Here is an 18,458-nt window from a genome sequence, read left to right on the forward strand (position 1 = left end):
CAAGATCATGGATATCTACACCACACCCCAAAGCTTGCTCCTCCCTGTCCTTTCCGCTCTCCCTGGGCAGCTGATGATCTGCTGTCACTCTAGATTAGTTGGCATGTTCTAGCATTTTATATAGACAGAACCATACCATATGGACCCTAGTTTGCCTGCCATTCAGCATAATTATCTTGAGAATCATCCATGTTGTTGCAGTGAGCCGAAATCGCGCCATTGCACTCCAGCCTGGGCGACAGGAGTGAAATTCTGTCTCAAAAAATTTAATGAAGCCTAATTTATCATTTTTCTTTTATTACTTGAGCTTTTTGGTGTCTCATCTAAAAAGATAATCTTTGCCTAACCTAAACTTACAAAGATATTCCCTTATGTTTTCCTCTAGAAGGTTTATAGTAAGTCTGGACATCAGATCCAAATTTGTTCTTTTTCACAGTTGCTTTGGCTGTTCTAAGTCCTTTGTATTTCCATATGAATCTTAGAACCAGCTTGTCAATTTCTACAAAAATACTTGCTGGGATTTTGATTGGAATTGAGTTGAATCTATGGATAAATTTGGGAAGAAATGCCATCCTTACAATGTTGAATCTTCTGACCCACTAACATGTCTATATTTCCACATTTACTTTTGCTTTCATGTCTTCTTTAATTTCCCTCAGCAGTATTTTCAGTATATGGGTCTTGTACTTTTTTCTCAAATTTATCTCTAAATATTATATATATATGTGTGTGTGTGTGTGTGTGTGTGTATATATATATACATATATTTTTTTTTTTTTTTTTTTTTTTGAGATGGAGTTTTGCTCTTGTTGCCCAGGCTGGAGTACAATGGCACGATCTTGGCTCACTGCAACCTCCACCTCCCAGGTTCAAGCACCACCCCCCTGACACAGGGACACACACATAAAATGTAACAGAATGCAGCGTTCTGCCTTGGCCTTTTCCTCTTACTGTATCCTGGAGACTCCCCTGTGACAGTGTCATTCTCCCATCCAGCTGTATCATCCTCTGCCTTATGGGTGATCTGTAGTGTCCCCTTTGGCTGGATGTTTGGATGACCTCCCGTCATTTGCTATTACAGCTGGTGCTGTGGTACATAGCCTTGTGTAGACGTCAATTTATATTTTCACCTGGAGTTCACTGAGTGCTATTAATGGGCCAGGCCCTGCGTGACCCACAGGAGATTCAAGGACAAATCTGACCCAGCCCAGCAAGAGTGGAAGGCCCTGCAGCCAGCCTGGGGCTGGGCCGGGTATAGTCCCCAGAGCCTGTGGAGACTGGGGAGCTGCCTTGGGATGGGGAGTGTGGTTTGTCTGGCCTTCCGGAAGTCAAGCAGTCAGATTTACTCTTCTTCCTCTTTGTCCAGACTTGGTCTTGTGGGAAGGAGGGGAGGGGAAAGGCCAAGATTTTGTGGCCAGAAAGGGTTATCACGGATGGGAGAGGTCACATGTGGAGATGATTGGGGTAGAAGTGGAGGCTGCTGGAGCTGGGAGGCCATGCCATGGGCACCAAGGTCTAGGGAGAGAGCTGCAGGGAGAAAACCTTATATGCGTTGGTGACATCAGCATTATGTGCTATGTAGACCAGGAGTCGTCACCCAGATTTCTCATAAATCCAGGCCTTCACTCCTTCACCTGCCAGCCTGTTTCCCTCTTCCAGGCAGGCATGTGGCCCAGGGGTGAGAAGAAGTGTTCTACTGCCAGACTGTGCCAGTTCAAGTCCTGGCCCTGCATCTTGGGCAAGTAAAACAGAAAGAATGCTACTGTCTACCATACAGGGTTATGAAAGTGATCCGAGATACTGAACACAAAGTGTAAGCCGAGGCTTCGTGCACAGTAAGCCCTCGCAAGGGGGGTAGCAGCAGTCATAGCTGTGATTGTTACTATTATATTATTATTATTCCTCCCTCAAAGTTGCTCCATCTGGGCTGGAGACAGAGATGGACCTTTTTTCCTTTGGACAGAGGGAGAGAGTGGTATGAACTCATCTTAGTAGTATGAATGTCAAGGTCAGGATTTGAGGGGGGCGATGAGAATGATTCTAGGGCTCCCTCCCGCCTGCCTCCACTTGGCTCTGGTGTGTTCATTTGCCTTCGTGCCCCCCAACACACATACATGCATGCACACACATACACTAGCACAGCCCCCGGGCCAGTGGTTCTCAGTAAGGTGGAGGGAATGAGTAGGTGAACAAACGAGTGAGTTTTTCGCCTCACTCCCTGGCACTCGGCACCAAGGGCTCCGACAGGCTGGTGGCCAGGGCTGACCAGCCAGAGTTTCATCTAAAAGCCTCGATGGCTATTTTTGGGACAAATGACCCACCACTTCCAATGACTTGCTCCGAAATGGCATCTAATTTAATTAAGCCTTGGAAACAGTGACATCACAAGTGCCTGCCCGGTAGCCGCCCACATATGGCGAACCACAGAGTGATCCGAGATTCGTCTGCAAGAACAGGGGAGAACTAAGGTCCCAAGCAGCAAAAGTTAAAATAGCAAAGCTGAGGCATTCTGCTATGAAAAGAAATTACAGATGAAATCCATTAGTCAGACATTTCCAGCGGCAGTTTCCTTGCTTGGGAGCAGGGGAAGACGTGTTTATTCGGGGTTGGGCTCTGCAGCCATTCCTCACTCTGTAGGCTAGATGTGGCCCGGAAAGTGGGTTTCTCTTAAGGAAATCCTATGTTCTCATTGACTTTTAGCACTGACCTTCCTGTACATTCTCATGGAATTTGCTGTATCCTAAGGCGCGAGGAAGCTAGAGACGTGGATTTGGCACCTTTTTGATTAACATAGTGACACTTGTACTTACCACACCCTTACAGTAAGTCACAAAGTAAATTCAGATGGACTTCATCTTTTCCCTGTGGGTTCCTTTGCTTTGTTTTTTTCCCAAGTGAGCGCTGCCTTCTCAGGCACAGAGCAAAAAGGGAGAGGGAAACACTGCCTAACTCCAGATTCTTGGTCTTCATGGAGGCCATCAAGGCGGTGGCTGTGACATCACCCATCGGGGGCAGGAGCAGCTGGAGGTCCCTCAGAGAGAGCATGGGATCAATGGGAAACCTTCTATGTGGGAGGTTTTATTCCACACACAACAGAGCTTCCCAGCCTCAACCCTATTGACACTTGGGGCTGGTCATTCTTTGTCGTGGGGGGACCTTCTTGTGTGCCATGGAATGTTTAGCAGTACCCCTGGCCTCTACCTATGAGATGTCAGTAGCACCCCACACCCAGCGACGGCCCAAAAGACAAATGTCCACTGAGAGGCAAAACCTCTCCTTACGTGAGCACTATCAAGGATTGATTGGAAAGCTTTTTAGTGGCTTGTGTTTATTTATTTACTTTATTATTTACTTATTTTTCGGAGGCAAAGTCTTGCTCTATCTCCCAGGCTGGAGTACTGCAGAGCCGCGATCTTGGCTCACTGCAACCTCCACCTCCCAGATTCAAGCAATTTTCCTGCCTCAGCCTCCCCAGTAGCTGGGATTACAGGCACCTGCCACCATGCTCGGCTAATTTTTGTATTTTTAGTAGAGACAGGGTTTCGCCATGTTGGCTAGGATGGTCTCGAACTCCTGATCTCAGGTGATCTGCCCGCTCTGGGGCTTGTTTTTATTTTTTAAAATTATTATTATTATTTTATTTACTTATTCTTGAGACAGGGTCTTACTCTGTCTCCCAGGCTGGAGTGCAGAGGCATGATCTCAGCTCACTGCAGCCTGGACCTCCCTGGGCTCAAGCAATCCTCCCACCTCAGCCTCCCAAGTAGCTGGGACTACAGGCGACCACCACCACACCCAACTAATTTTTGTATTTTTTTGTAGAGACAGGGTTTCACCATGTTGCCAGGCTGATCTCAAACTCCTGACCTCAAGTGACCCACCCACTTCAGCCTCCCAGAGTGCTGGGATGACAGGCGTGAGCACCACACCCGGCTTTGTTTTTGTTTTCAATACTCTGAGTTTAATTGCACCTTCAACTGAGCAAGGCACACCTCTTCTTGAGGCTTTGGTTTTCTCTTCTGTAAAGCGAACGGGTTGGACACAGTGATCTCAGAGTCCCTGAGAGAGCTGACCGTGAGGAGCGTTGAGGGCAGGGGGCCCTATGGGGTCTCTGTTTGGGTTCTGCCCCAGCAGGGGATAAACCGCGTGCCCAGCTAGCCCCAGTCCCCACTCCCATTCCCTTGACCCCTGGCATCCAGGTTAGTTTTTCTTAAGTCCAGTTGGTTCCTCTCTTGCTTTAATTTTGGCCCATTTTCCTTTTTAAAAAGTGAAAATATGGCTGGACGCGGTGGCTCACGCCTGTAATCCCAGCACTTTGGGAGGCTGAGGCAGGCAGATCACCTGAGGTTGGGAGTTCGAGACCAGCCTGACCAACATGGAGAAACCTCGTCTCTATAAAAATACAAAATTAGCTGGGCATGGTGGCACATGCCTGTAATCCCAGCTACTCGGGAGGCTGAGGCAGGAGAATCGCTTGAACCTCGGAGGCAGAGGTTGCGATGAGCTGAGATCACGCCATTGCACTCCAGCCTGGGCAACAAGAGCGAAACTCTTTCTCAAAAAAAGAAAAAAAAAAAGTGAAACTGTCTAAGTATCCACAAAAGTAGAGGAAACAGTACAGGGACCACGGTGTACTCACCGCCCAGCTTCACCACTGCCCATCTTATCTTAGTCTCATGTTTAAGGCTATCCAGTGGGCCTTCTGCTTGTGCAGATCCATTCATGGACTCAGTTCCCCAAGGGCCTAGACTGGGTAGCGAGGAGGGCAGTAGAGGAAAGGTCTGGGACCTGCCCTTGAGAACTCATACTCCAGTGGCCGGGGAGGGCTGGGAGGGAGTGTTTCTTAAATAATAAATATTTATTATAATCCGTCCTTTAGCTTTCTGTGTTTGAGGCTAAGCAGTCCAAATCTTTAACTTTTCTTCCAAATATTTTCCACCCAAATGGGCCTGATTTGTCCCCACACTGTGGGGGAAAAGCAACAGGACCATAAATTAGATCTGGATTCAGATCTCTGCCGTGGCACTTCATAGGTGTGTGAGCCTAGCCAAGTCTCCAGCCTCTCTGAGCCTCATCTGTAAAATGGAACAATAATCCCTAATTTGCAAGTCAGTCAAGACAATTAGATGTGAACATGCTGGTCGAAGGCCTCTGTGGCCCTAGTATACAGCAGGTTTGCTGTAAGCACCCCTTTCCCTCCTCCATTCTCTTCACCCTTTCCTCCACATTCTCTTGACGGAGAGCTGGTCACAACTGGTCACATCACCGCAGCAAGGGACTGACTAATGTCAGCCAGGGAGGACGGCTCACTTCCTGGTCTGTCACATGCCTGGGGTTCTCACCAGCCTCCTGATAACCCATTTTCTTAGTGACATTCATGCTGACTCACTTGGCTTGTGGTCAGTTCTGAAACCAGGGTCTTTTTGAGCTCTCCCTTTACCCCACCACTGCTGCCCAGCGTGGCTCTGTGGCGTGGGAATGGAGTCAGTATTACAGTACGTAGTGTTGAGGTGGCCACTTCCAAGGAGCCAGAAGCTTTGCTAGATTGGCAGCTTCATGGGGTGGTGTCTGCCTTGATCACTTTCATTTCCCCACTGTCTAGAACACTGCCTGATATAGTAGGTGCTTAGCAAATGGCTGTTGAATGAATTAACGAATTTTGAACTGGTCTCTGTCTTCCAGGTGACTCTCATCTGCTCTGGGGCAGCATCCTTGGAAAAGCAGATGAGCAAAACCATGAGACCTTCATCTGATTTACCAAAAAATGAGCTCTAAACTGGTAATTCCCAGAGTATGGGCAGTGGAAGGACCATGCCCTGTGGACTCAGACTTGGGTTTGAATCCTAGCTCTGCCACTCACTGGCTTGGTGACTCTGAGCTTCCATTTTCTCCCTGGAAAAATGAGATATCAGTATTTTCCAGGGTTTTGTGAGAAATACATGCAAATATGTATGTCAAAGTGCCCAGCATAGAATGGAAGTGATTATGGTTAAGCATCATTTACTCTTTCCTTTGATTGCCTTCTGTAGTTTTGGTCCAAATCTCACCTCCCTCTTAGAGCGTCATCATCGCCCAGCCTGCCTCCCTACCCCTGTCCCCATGCCCAGCAAAGACTTACTCTGCCTGACACCCAGGAGTCAGGGTTAAACCAGCACCTAAAATTCAGCACCTCAAATTCAGGTGCCTACAAGGACCAGCCATATGTGAAGACAACAGGCTAAGTGGGGTGGTGATGATGATGATGATGATGATTACTATTAGAGATGGTGGTTTCTTTTGCTCAGGCTGGAGTACAGTGGAGTGGTCATAGCTCACTGTAGCCTCAATCTCTGGTCTCAAGTGATCCTCCCACCTCAGCCTCCTGAGTAACTGGGATTATAGGCATGCTCTAAGTGTGATTAAGTGGCATCTCTGTCTTTCATGTTTTTTTAAATTTCCATTTGAAATACTTTTTTAACTTTTTGTTTTGAAATAATTTCAGACTTTTCCGCTGAACTGCAAAAATAGTACAGAGTTCCTGTATGCCCTTTACCCAAGCATCCCCAGATGTTAACATCTTACATAATCACAATACCATGATTAAGAGCAGGAAAATCCATTAGACAGTGCTGCCGGCCAATCTGCAGATCGTACTCAACTTTCTTCAGGTGTCCCACTGATGGCCTTTTTCTGATCCAGGATCTCATCGGATTTAGTTGTCATCTCTCTTTAGTCTCCTTCAATCTGTGACAGTTTCCCCATCTTTTCTTGTGCTTTATGACCTGAGTGCTCTTGACAAATGCCAGCCAGTTTTTGTTTTGTTTTGTTTTGTTTTGTTTTTTTGTAGACTGCCCCTCACTTTGGATTTGTTTGATGTTTTCTCATTGTTAGATTGAAGCTGTACCTTTTAGGCAGGATCCCCCAGAAGTGGTGCTGTGCCCTCCTCAGTGCGGCATATCAGGAGGCACGGGGTGCCAATGTGTCTCCATGCTTCCGGTGCCCACTGTCTTCACCTGGTTAAGATGATGCCTGGGCCAGGCACAGTGGCTCATGCCTGTAATCCCAATACTTTGGGAGGCCGAGGCGGGCAGATCACTTGAGCCCTGTAGTTGAAGACCAGCCTGGGCAACATGGCAAAACCCCATCTCTACAAAAAAATTAAAAAATTAGCCAGGCATGATGGTGCATCCCTGTAGTCCCAGCTACTCGGAAGGCTGAGGTGGGAGGATCACCTGAGCCTTGGGAGGTTGAGGCTGCAGTGAGTCCTCACATCACTGCACTCCAGCCTGGGTCACAGTGAGACCCTGTCCCTCCAGGCCCCATCAAAAAGACGATGTCTGCCAAATTTCTCCACTGCACAGTTACTCTTTCCATTTTGTAATTAATAAGCATTTTCTGGGGGAAGTGCTTTGAAGGTATGTCAGTATCCTATCTTTATCAAAGTTTTGATTTGTTCATTTCTTTATTTCTATCTATGTTTTATCCTTTCTGTTTTATCCAATGGCTTATAATCTGTGATGACTGTTATTTATTTTGATGCTCACATTGTCTATTCTTCGGCCAGTGGGAACCCCAAGTTTTTTTTTTTTTTTAAAGACAGGGCCTCACCCTGTAGCCCAGGCTGGAGTGCAAGGCTCACCATAGCATTAAACTCCTGGATTCAAATGATCCTCCCACCTCAGCCTCTTGAGTAGCTAGGACTATAGGCACACACCACCACGCCCAACTTTTGTTGTTGTTTTTTGTTGTTGTTGTTTGTAGAGATGAGGTCTTGTTATGTTGCCCAGGCTTTTCTTGAACTCCTGGCCTCAAGCGATCCCCCCACCTGGGCCTCCCAAACTGCTGGAATTACAAGCATGAGCCACTGACTGTGTCTGGCCTCTTCTTGTCCTTTTGACATGTCCTTTTCATTCTTTGAAAACTTTCTTGGTTTCTGACATAAGAAGGTGCTCCAGGCCCATCTTGTATTTTTCCTGCCCAGCCTAGAATCAGCCATTCCAAGGAGCTCTGACTGCTTTAAGTAGAGAATAGTGATTAGAAGCCAAGGTTTGAGTGCTTGTTACACTCACTGCTATTGGGCTGTTGCTGTTGCTGGATCTTCTCTATGGAAAGAGCTAGGAAATGTATGTATATATGATATGTATATATACATGTGCATATTTCAGTATTTGGGTATATTGAAAATGATCAATTCATACTGATATTTCCATTACCACTATAATACCATGTTTTCACCTCCCTTCCCTGACAGTGAGGCACCTGGCCCCACTATCCTTGTACATGTACATGTTTGACCAGTCTCTCTGTATGTAACAATCTCCTATCTCTCTCTTCCTCATCCTGACTGAACTTAGACACTCTGCCCCTAGCCACCGCTGCCTCCTCACCCAGAGCAGCCTCTGACTTCCAGTTTTGAAACAATGGTTCTTATATTTTTTATTTTTTTAATTTTTATTTTATGTATATTTTTGAGATAGGGTCTCACTGTGTGACCCAGGCTGGAGTACATTGGCACCATCTTAGCTCACTGCAGCCTCAACCTCCCAGGCTCAAGTGATCCTCCCACCTCAGCCTCCTGACTAGCTGGGACTACAGGCGCACACCACCATGCCCAGCTAATTTTGTTCATTTTTTTTATGGAGATGAGGTCTCTCTATGCTGCCCAGGCTGGTCTCAAACTCCTATTCTCAAGCAGTCCTCCCACCTCAGCCTCCCAAAGTGCTGGGATTACAGGCAAGAGCCATTGTGTACAGCAATTTCTGTATTTTTTAAACTGCAAGGCCCAGTTTCTGCTTGTCGGTCCCTGATGGTGACCTGGACAAAAGCTGGGCTGTTAGCCACCTGGGGTATCGAGCCCCAGGACACGGCTGTCAATTCAGCTTTAATCTGCATGGGAACTTTTAGATCCCCTGTGCACCCCTCATTTCATACTCAGAGAAGCTGAGGCCCAGCAAGGGCCAGGGATTTTCTGAAGGTCTAAGACAAAGTTGGGGTGGAGTGAGGACGAGACCCCTCCCGCTGCAGCCCTTTCCCGCTGCCTCGCTACCTGTTGCTCATTTCTCCAGTCTTCTTAGGAGAACCCACGTGCCCTCCCCACTGGCCCAGGTTGGCCTTCCTGTGACACGAGGTGGACCACATCCTCTTCCAGCTCCGCAAGGCCTCTCCGCTCAAATGGTCACCGCCTAGGCCCCAGGCCTCATGTCATCTGCAGACACGTCTCATTTGTCCTGTAGAGTGTTGGCCCAGCATTTGAGAATGGTGAACTTCCATGTAAAATTCCATATTTTTGGCTTCTCTTGGACAATCAGAAGATCTGGCCTCCTGAGCCCGCATCTCTGCCTGGCAGGTGTCAGCTGGGGCTCAGTGATGGCCCCCTGCTGGTTTGTTTTCTCTCCATTCCCTCTCCCCACCCCCACCTCCCAAATTTGCTGACCTCTCACAGTCTCCCACAGTAGACCGCCCGCCGGCCCCCATCGACACTTGGTGTGAGACTCCCTAGCCACAGCCTGGCCTCAGGACCCTCTCCTCCAGCCCCGCCCCAGTTTTCCATCCTCCTCTCCCTCCACATCGGGCTGTACCCCGTGCAGGAGAGAGGACAGCGCCCAGCTTCCCAGATTCGGTCCTACTCTGTCTTTGCTTCTGCTCCTCTCCTTGCCTGGGCTGCTCTTTCCCTCCACCCACCCATCTTCTCCCCCTCCTGCTCTGTGCACCCATCACCCCCTGTAGGAAGCTTCACCGAGGACCCCAGGCCAAGTCAGGTACCCCCTCCTGAGTTAATCCAGCACCTCGTGATGAGGATGCCACTACCTTCTCCTTCCCTTTCTTTGCCTCTACTGCTAAACTACAAACTCACTGGGCCAAGGGTTGATTTTTATCTCCTTGCCTAAGGGCCTAAAAGAGGGGCTGTGTTAGTAGGCACTGCGTAAATGTTTGTCAAACAAGCATTAATAATGATAGTAACCACAAATATCCACTGGTGTGGATCTGGGGTGCCAGGCTCCGCCTAAGTACTTTATGTGTGCTCAGTCATTTGAGCCTCACCACCATGCTGTGAGATAGTTACTGTTGTTGCCCCCACTTTATAGACAAAGAAACTGAGGCACAGAGAGGTTAAGTGATGGTCCCAGGGTGGTACAGTAGTGGTCATAGTTGAGCCCAGGCACCTGATTCCACAGCACATGCTCTTAGCTCTCACACACCTCTCAGTGTTAAAGTGGCCCCCACTTTCTGACTAAGGGATATGAGTAAATATGGACAGGTGAGTCGCAGAGACCCCCAACCTCCCGACCACACCCCAGCCCCAGCTTCTAGTACCCTCAGGGGCACAAGCACAGGTGACTGGGAGCTAAGCAGGCGGCAGAGAAAGTGGTACCTTTTAACTTGGCAGCCCGCAGGAATTTTTCTCCCCTGAGGTCTTAGGAAACTGAGCATGTTTCACGTGTAATTAGGGTGAGCACACTGATTCAAGCATCAGCCCTTACGCAAGGTTTCCAAGGCATTGCGTCGGGTTTAGCTGGGCATACTCTTGTTTCCCAATCACCAAAGAGGAACCGCACACCAGCCTGTCACCCCCAAGGGCTGGAGCCGCCGGCCTCTCCAGCAAGTCAAGTTCTGTCTGAGAGCTGGGATGCCGTGTGGACTGAGGAGGGTTCTGTCGATCAAACTCTGCTGTGGGAGAACTGTCTGCTACGCAGGTTCAAGTGAAGGAAACGAAGCCAAGTGCGTGGGGAGCCTCCCCTGCGAGCTCTCTGCGTCACATCCTTTACAGACACTTCTTTCCCTCACTCCTTTCCGTGGCCTCGCAGGGTCTAGTAGTAATGGTCCCATTTTTACAAAGGAGGAAACAGGCTCCGAGAGGTGAAGTCGTTTGCTGAAGGTCACATGGTGAACGAGAGGACCAGCCGAGATTTGAACCAGGGTAGTCTGATTCCAGGGTCTTAACTCTTAAATAGCTGAAGCAGAGCCAGAATTAAACCTGTGTCTGTCTGATTTCCAAAACCCTGAATTCTCCCACTACACCACACGATTTCCCTGTGCTCTGGTGGGATCCATAGGAAAGAAAGACATCTGTCTGCTTCTGTGACGGAAAGAAATCACACAAGACAGGAACCAGAGCCATCACGAGCTGATGCTGAGACCGTGGGCTCCTGGCAGGACTTTCTGTTAACCTCATGCCTTAGCATTCTTAAGAAGAATCTCCATGAGGCAGACAGCAGGAGCTGGGGGGTGCAGCAGGAGTGGAAACAGGAGGAGGCAGGAAAGGGAAGAGGGGGAGGAGAGGTGACGTGGAGCAAGAATGCAGCATCGTCACATAACTCGAGCAGGGCTGTGCGTTTCCTTGCTTCCTCTAGCGTCAGAGTCACCCCCGATTCAGGGGTTCCATACATTCCATAATTATCCAGTGCCTACTATGCACCAGGCCCATGCTAGGGTTTGGGAACGTGGCAGGGAACAAAACCTAACTAGGCCCCTGCTCTCGCAGAAGTTACACTCTGATGGAAGACCCACCGATGAGTGGGAAGGTCATCTGGTGGTTCACGCCTGTAATCCCAGCACTTTGGGAGGCCAAGGTGGACAGATCGCTTGAGCTCAGGAGTTCGAGACCAGCCTGGGCAACACGGCAAAACCCCGTCTCTACCAAAAATACAAAAATTAGCCAGGCATGGTGGCACATGCCCGTAGTCCCAGCTACTTGGGAGGCTGAGACACGAGACTCACTTGAACCTGGGAGGCAGAGGTTGCAGTGAGCCAAGATTGCACAACTGCACTCCAGCCTGGGTGACAGAGCGAGACCCTGTTTAAAAAAAAAAAAATGTTATGAAGAAGAGATGACAAGGGGATGTGATCTAAGGGTGTTGTGGGGAGCAGGGGTTCCATCAGAGAAGCATCTTGGAGAAAGTGTCCTGAAAGAGCAGAAAAACTGTGGGAAGAACCATGGTTTGTTGAACCATGTGTCACACAAGCCAGCACCACTGCCTGCTGCCTTGAGACCCACCCTTTGTGCCCACCTCACTCCTGTTCCATTTGCTCTCCACAGGTTTGACATCTACAGGAAGGTGCCCAAGGACCTTACGCAGCCAACGTACACCGGGGCCATTAGTGAGTAGCCACCCTCCGGCCATGCCCTCTGCCCCATCTCCACTGCCTGTGCCTGCTCTCTCTGTGCAGATCATCTGGGCCAGGGAGGAAAGAAGGAAAGACAGGAGGGAGGAAAGAAATGCTGAGCATCTTGCGGGAGCCCTTCAAGCATTTCCTCACTTACTCTCTATCCTCACTGTAACCTCGCAAGGCACAGGCACCATCTGGAAAGACATGAAAGAAATTGTCAAGAGTAGCTGCCAGGCTGGGCACGGTGGCTCACGCCTGTAATCCCAACACTTTGGGAGGCCAAGGCAGGTGGATCAATTGACATCAGGAGTTCGAGACCAGGCTGACCAACATGCTGAAACCCCGTCTCTATTAAAAATACAAAATTAGCCAGGCATGGTGGTACATGCCTGTAGTCCCATCTACTCGGGAGGCTGAGGCAGGAGAATCGCTTGAACCAGGGAGGTGGAGGTTGCAGTGAGCCGAGATCACACCATTGCACTTCAGCCTGGGCAACAAGAGCGAGACTCCATCTAAAAAAAAACAGTAGCTGCCCCTGGGAGAGGAATTGGGCCCAGGGGTAGGAAGGAGATTTACTTTTCTCTTTATACCTTAAAAATGATTTGAATTTTCCACCAAAGCATGTTTTTATCCATTAAAAAAAAAAAATCACAATCTCATCCAGACTTTGGGTTCTAAAGACCATTCCTTAATAAAAGGAACCATGGCTCCTTGGAGAAATGGCTGATTTCAGGGCTAGGCAGGGTAAAGATAGAGGAGCCTGGAGCGCCTGGTGTCAGCAGGACCTAGGAGCCAACTTGAAAGTCAGCCTGCGGCAGTTTGAGTAATAAAATAAATAATGACATTATTGGCTTAGAAGCCAGAGAATTAAGAAAGAGTTCTGTGGGTCCTAATTGATATCAATAAATGGGGGAGAAGAGACAAATCCATTCAGAAGAATTCCAAATAATATACAGGCTGAGTATCTCTTATCCAAAATGCTTAGGACAAGTGTCTCAGATTTTGGATATCAGATTTTAGAATATTTGCATTATACTTATCAGTTGAGCATCCCACATCCAAAAACCTGAAATCCAAAATGCTTCAGTGAGCATTTCCTTTGAGCAACATGTTGGCACTGAAAACATTTCAAATTTTGGAGCACTTAGGATTTCGGGTTTTCAGATTTGGGATACTCAACGTGTATGTAGCTATTCTCCCATCCAGGTGGTGGAGTTTAATTCCCCTCTCTTGAGTGTGGACTTAGTAACTCTATTTCAAAGAATAGAGAATGGGAAGGAAAAATAAGGCCTTTACTGAGGAAATATGGCAAGTGCCAGTGAGGAACCAAGTGAGAAAAGTTGGCATCACCAGTGATAAGCCACGTGCATATCATGAGCCCCTGATAGGATGCATGGAGGCATCTTGCCTCCATGGGATCGTACCAAAAAACCACAGTTCAGTCTAATCATAGGAAAACTCACAATCCCAGGTCAGGGGACATTCTATAGGATACTTGGCCAGTACTCTTCAAACGTGGCAAGGCCTTGAAAAACACAAAAGACCGAGGAACTGTCACTGATAAGAGACTAAGGACCCAGGATGAAAATGCAAAGTGGACTCCCAGATCAGTTCCTGGAACAGAAATCTGGAGTTTGTGGGAAAACTGGTGAAGCCCAAATAAAGTCCGTAGCCAAGTTCATGGTACTGTACTAATGTTCAGTTCTTCATTTTGACAAATGTAAGATGCTAACATAAGGGGAAGCCCAGTGAAGGGCGTATGGGAACTGTCTGTACTACCTTTGCATCTATGATTATTCTACAGTAAAAAGTTTTAAAAACAAACCAAAGCCACCTTGCAAACAGGGGATGCTTTCGCCTCATTTTCCCAATGAGAAAATGAGCTGAGAGAGGTGAGCTGAAATTTCACAGCTCACAGAAGATGGAGCCACGACTCATACTCAGGTGGGCCTCCTTGCACCCCACAAGCCCCCCTAGTGCCTGGTGTGGGAGAGGGAACTGCCCCCCTGATGGTCCCAGCCCTGCTGCCTGAGCAGGGTCCTGGGCCGGGCAGTCGGTCATATTGGAGTCCACTTCTCCCAGGTCAGGCCATTCTCAGTTGGGAGAGGACCTTGGGGATCCGGCTGGGCTTGCTGAAGCTGCAAGATGCCTTTGAGAGCCCTGAGGAAGGGACAGCACAGCCGCGTGGCAGGATGCATGTCACACAGGCTCTGTGTTCGGGCAGAGCAAGGTTCATCCTCCCATTTAGCAGCAGTGTGACTGAGCAAGTCACTCCCCTCTCTGAGCCTCAGTTTCCTGATCTGGGGATTAAATGTGTCCCGGGATGTGTCTTGTGCAGGGCACGTACTAACCCCTCAGTGCATGGATGACTCTCCTTTTCTTCTCACTGTCCTCCCGGAGCCTGCAACCCATGAGGGCCTGTGGCCTGAGAAGCTGTGCAGCTTTGTGCCTTGACCTCCGAGGAAAGGATATGGAGGGGACCATGAGAGGAAAGAGCCTTGGTAGTTTATGAACCTGATCCAAAAAAATCAAATGAGGCTTCCTGCCCCATTCCTACCGTCCACCAGTGGCTCCATCCTCTTCCCTCTTCTCCATCTCTGCAGTCTCTCCCTTGTCTGGTATGTTTAACAGTCAGGTGTGTATTTTTCTAGAGTTTTTAAAAATATATTTAGGCTGTTTTTTTTTTTGAGATGGAGTCTCGCTCTGTCCCCCAGGCTGGAGTACAGTGGCGGGATCTTGGTTCACTGCAACTTCTGCCTCCCGGGTTCAAGCAATTCTTGTGCCTCAGCCTCCCCGAGTAGCTGGGACTACGGACGCCCACCACCATGCCAAGCTAATTTTTGTATTTTTAGTAGAGACGAGGCTTCACCATGTTGGCCAGGCTGGTCTCGAACTCCTGACCTCAAGTGATCCGCCTGCCTCGGCCTCCCAAAGTGCTGGGATTCCAGGCATGAGCCACCGCGCCCGGCCTATTTAGGCTTTGATATACCTATATCACTGTTTGAAACACAAAAGGGAGCATACTCTGCACACTGTTCTTCCCCTGCCTTTCTTCTGCTGATACATCCTGGGCACCTTTCCTGCCAGCGGATAAACAGCCACCACATTCTTCTTTCCAGCTGTGTCACATTCTGTTATCTGGCTGACCTACGGGGCCTGTGGCCAGCCCCTGAGGGTAGACATTCCCCATTCTGGTTTGTTGGACATCCTTGTCCATATCTTTTTGTATCCTTGTACAGTTATTTCTGTAAGGTAACTTCCCTAGAAGAAGAATTACTGGGTTAAAGAGTATGTGTTTTTTTTTTTTTTTTTTTTTTTGAAACTTACAAGGTCCTGCCAAAGGGCCCTCCAGGGACATGGTCTGATAGACAGTTTCAGCCACAGCACAGGAGACAGCAAATTTCCTTACACAAGAGGAAAGGCGTGAGGCATAGGAAGCCAGCCCTTAGCTACCATTTAGTGAATAAATATTTATTAACCAGGTCCTTGGGCCAGGCGCCATGCCAAGCCCTGGGACTGTGCTGATGAACGGGGCTTCCATCTTTGTCCTTGAGGAGCACACGACTGGGCAGGGCGGGCTGACTTGGACACACACCATTTCATTACTTTGTGATGGGTGCTATTAATAACTGAAGAAAGATCAGGGCATTGGAGACTTACAGCTCAGGGTTTAAATTTTGCCTCCTCCACTTACGTGACTGTGTGACCTTGGACAAACTCCTTGGCCTTTCGGAGCCTTGGGTCTCAGGTCCAGTGCCCCCTTTGGCTGGCCGCACCAGGTTTCCTACCGTCAAGCCTTCTCCTGGGGTCACATTCCTACTGTCCGATGACTGAGTCAGTTTCAGAAGAAGTCTGGAGTTAGAGAGCCTTAGAGTCTTGCCCAAACATGGACTGAAAAACCTTCATCAAGCCTTCAGTATCAGAAGGCCTTTCTGGTTGAAACAGTTTTTACCTCCTGTTGTGTTTTTTATTCATTCATTCAATAAATATTTATTTTATACCTTCTCTGAGCCAGGCACTGTGCTAGTCTCTGAGGCCACAGTGGCATTGTGACCTGGTCTCTGTCCTCCTCCTCTGTCTGGGGTAAGGGTAACACACGCCATGAATGCGTGTGATCGGGACCTTTGGACCACTTGAGTCTCTGCTGAGTAGACTTAGCACTTATTGTGTCCACCTGCTGGGCTGACCAGGCTTAGTCCGAGCCTTGAAAAAGCACACAGATTTCAGGAGGCCTTTCCATCCCATCCCCCCGGCTCTGGTGTGGATAGAATTAGAACCCTGGGACACACGTCTACAAGCATGAACACGGAAAGTAGCTAGGAGACCTGAACCCATCCAAGTTAGCACCGACCTTCATAAACACATCCTGTTTTGTTTTGTTTTTTTGAGACAGAATTTCACTCTTGTTGCCCAGCCTGAAGTGCAATGGTGTGATCTCGGCTCACTACAACCTCCGCCTCTCAGGTTCAAGTGGTTCTCCTGTCTCAGCCTCCCAAGTGGTTGGGATTACAGGCGCCTGCCACCGCACCTGGCTAATTTTTGTATTTTTAGTAGAGATGGGTTTTCACCGTGTTGGCCAGGCTGTTCTCAAACTCCTGACCTCAAGTGATCCGTCTGCCTCGGCCTCCCAAAGTGCTGGGATTATAGGCATGAGCCACCATGCCCGGCAACACTCCCTATTTTGTGCCTGTTCATCATTACAGCATCCAATGGGTTGTCGGGGCTTGGGGGAGGAGGGTGTAAAAGATTCTGAAATGTGGGTCCTATATGATCCTGGTCAGAAAGTTACAAGCTTCCAAAGCAAGGATGTTTTGCCTGCTCAGTTTTCCAAGAGGTTTAATAGCCTCAGTTTGCGGGTGAGAAAGGGAAGAACAGGAGCCAGGAAATTTGGACTGATAGCTGATCTCTTCCAGTGGATTTGTTCAGCAGCTGGAGAAAACAATTTGAAATTTATCTCTCTGCCGTTCGAAAATGAAGGAAAACACAGCCACTCAGTAAACTGATGTGGAACCTGTTTCGACATAGATTGCTGAGTGAGCAAAGCACGGTGGAAAAGAGTGTGCTCATTACGCTGCTGTTCGCTTAGGGGTGTGTGTATATATATATATATATATATATTTAAATGTCCATGGATGGACACATGAAACTGTAACAGGGAATCGGGGGCTGCAGATCAGGAGAGACAGACTCACTTTTTTTATACAGCTGGATTTTTTTTTTTTAATAATACGCATTGTTAACTATTTTTTTCTTTAAAAAAATTTTTTTTCTCACTCTGTCTTATGGTGCTGATGATACTTTTTTTTTTTTTTTTTTTTTTTTTTTAAGTAAAACCTTTGAATGCTTCCCCGGTACAACTTTTTTTTTTTTTTTTTTTTTTGAGACGGAGTCTTGCCTTTTACCCAGGCTGGAGTGCAGTGGCACGATCTCGGCTCACTGCAACCTCTGCCTCCTGGGTTCAAGTGATTCTCCTGCCTCAGCCTCTGGAGTAGCTGGGACTACAGGCGCCTGCCACAACACCCGGCTAATTTTTGTATTTTTAGTAGGGACGGGGTTTCACCGTGTTGGTCAGGCTGGTCTCGAACTCTTGACTTCGTGATCCGCCCGCCTCAGCCTCCCAAAGTGCTGGGGTTACAGGCATGAGCTACCGCGCCTGGCCAACTTTTTGAAAGTTTGGGAGAAATTGGGAGTAATTCTAGTATCCCCCATGTCTCAGGGTGGTTGGAGAGACTCAGTGAGCAGTCTGGGGACATCCTGCCCTTCACTCGGAGCCTAAGTTCTTGAGGTTCCTTTTCTCAGGGCTTTGCCTCTAAAACATATGGCTTCCAGTCCTGCCTCTCCTGCCCCCACACAGTGAAGCCATGGGCCAGCCTCCTTGTCTCACTGTGCCTCCATTTCCACACCCTTAACATGGGCACCGCCCCCCTCAAGGCGGTGGGAGTGTGAGGTGACAGGACATCTGTTAATGCAGTCACAACAGGGCACATAGTAAGTGCCCAGCAAACACTCTCTTTCTTCCCCCTTCCCTCGGAATGCATCTTTGGCTGTTTGTTTTGAAGACAGATAGATGGCTATTTGCTTTGAAGATAGATCGATCAGTCGATCAATGTTTGGCTGTTTGTTTTAGATAGGTAGATAGGCAGATCGATATATGTAAATAGATACAGACTAAGAAAAATAATAGAGATAACTGGCTGTCACATCCGTGACGCTGGCTCTGCCAGTCCAGGTGCAGGCTGCGGAGAATGCAGCAGAATCAGCAAGAGGGATTGGGAAGTCTTCTTTGCAGGAAACTAAGGGTCAACCAATGTGTTGAATCACTTTCCCCGGATCACCAAACCCTTCCCACATCTCTCTGATGTAAGTCCTAC

At 48.3% G+C, this 18,458-nt stretch overlaps 1 protein-coding gene across 3 annotated transcripts in view; it reads left to right on the forward strand.

Annotated features, from left to right (window-relative positions):
• The window catches only part of ERGIC1 (endoplasmic reticulum-golgi intermediate compartment 1), a 117,918-nt gene that overhangs the window by 42,313 nt on the left and 57,147 nt on the right, over positions 1 to 18,458 (forward strand). For all 3 annotated transcript variants that reach the window (XM_016954211.4, XM_063810859.1, XM_063810858.1), the window contains exon 2: positions 12,017 to 12,078. In XM_016954211.4, the coding sequence (XP_016809700.1) occupies positions 12,017 to 12,078 (62 nt within the window). The remainder of the gene's footprint in view (positions 1 to 12,016; positions 12,079 to 18,458) is intronic.

The sequence above is a fragment of the Pan troglodytes genome, chromosome 4 (assembly GCF_028858775.2).
Source record: "Pan troglodytes isolate AG18354 chromosome 4, NHGRI_mPanTro3-v2.0_pri, whole genome shotgun sequence".
NCBI classification, from domain to species: domain Eukaryota; kingdom Metazoa; phylum Chordata; class Mammalia; order Primates; family Hominidae; genus Pan; species Pan troglodytes.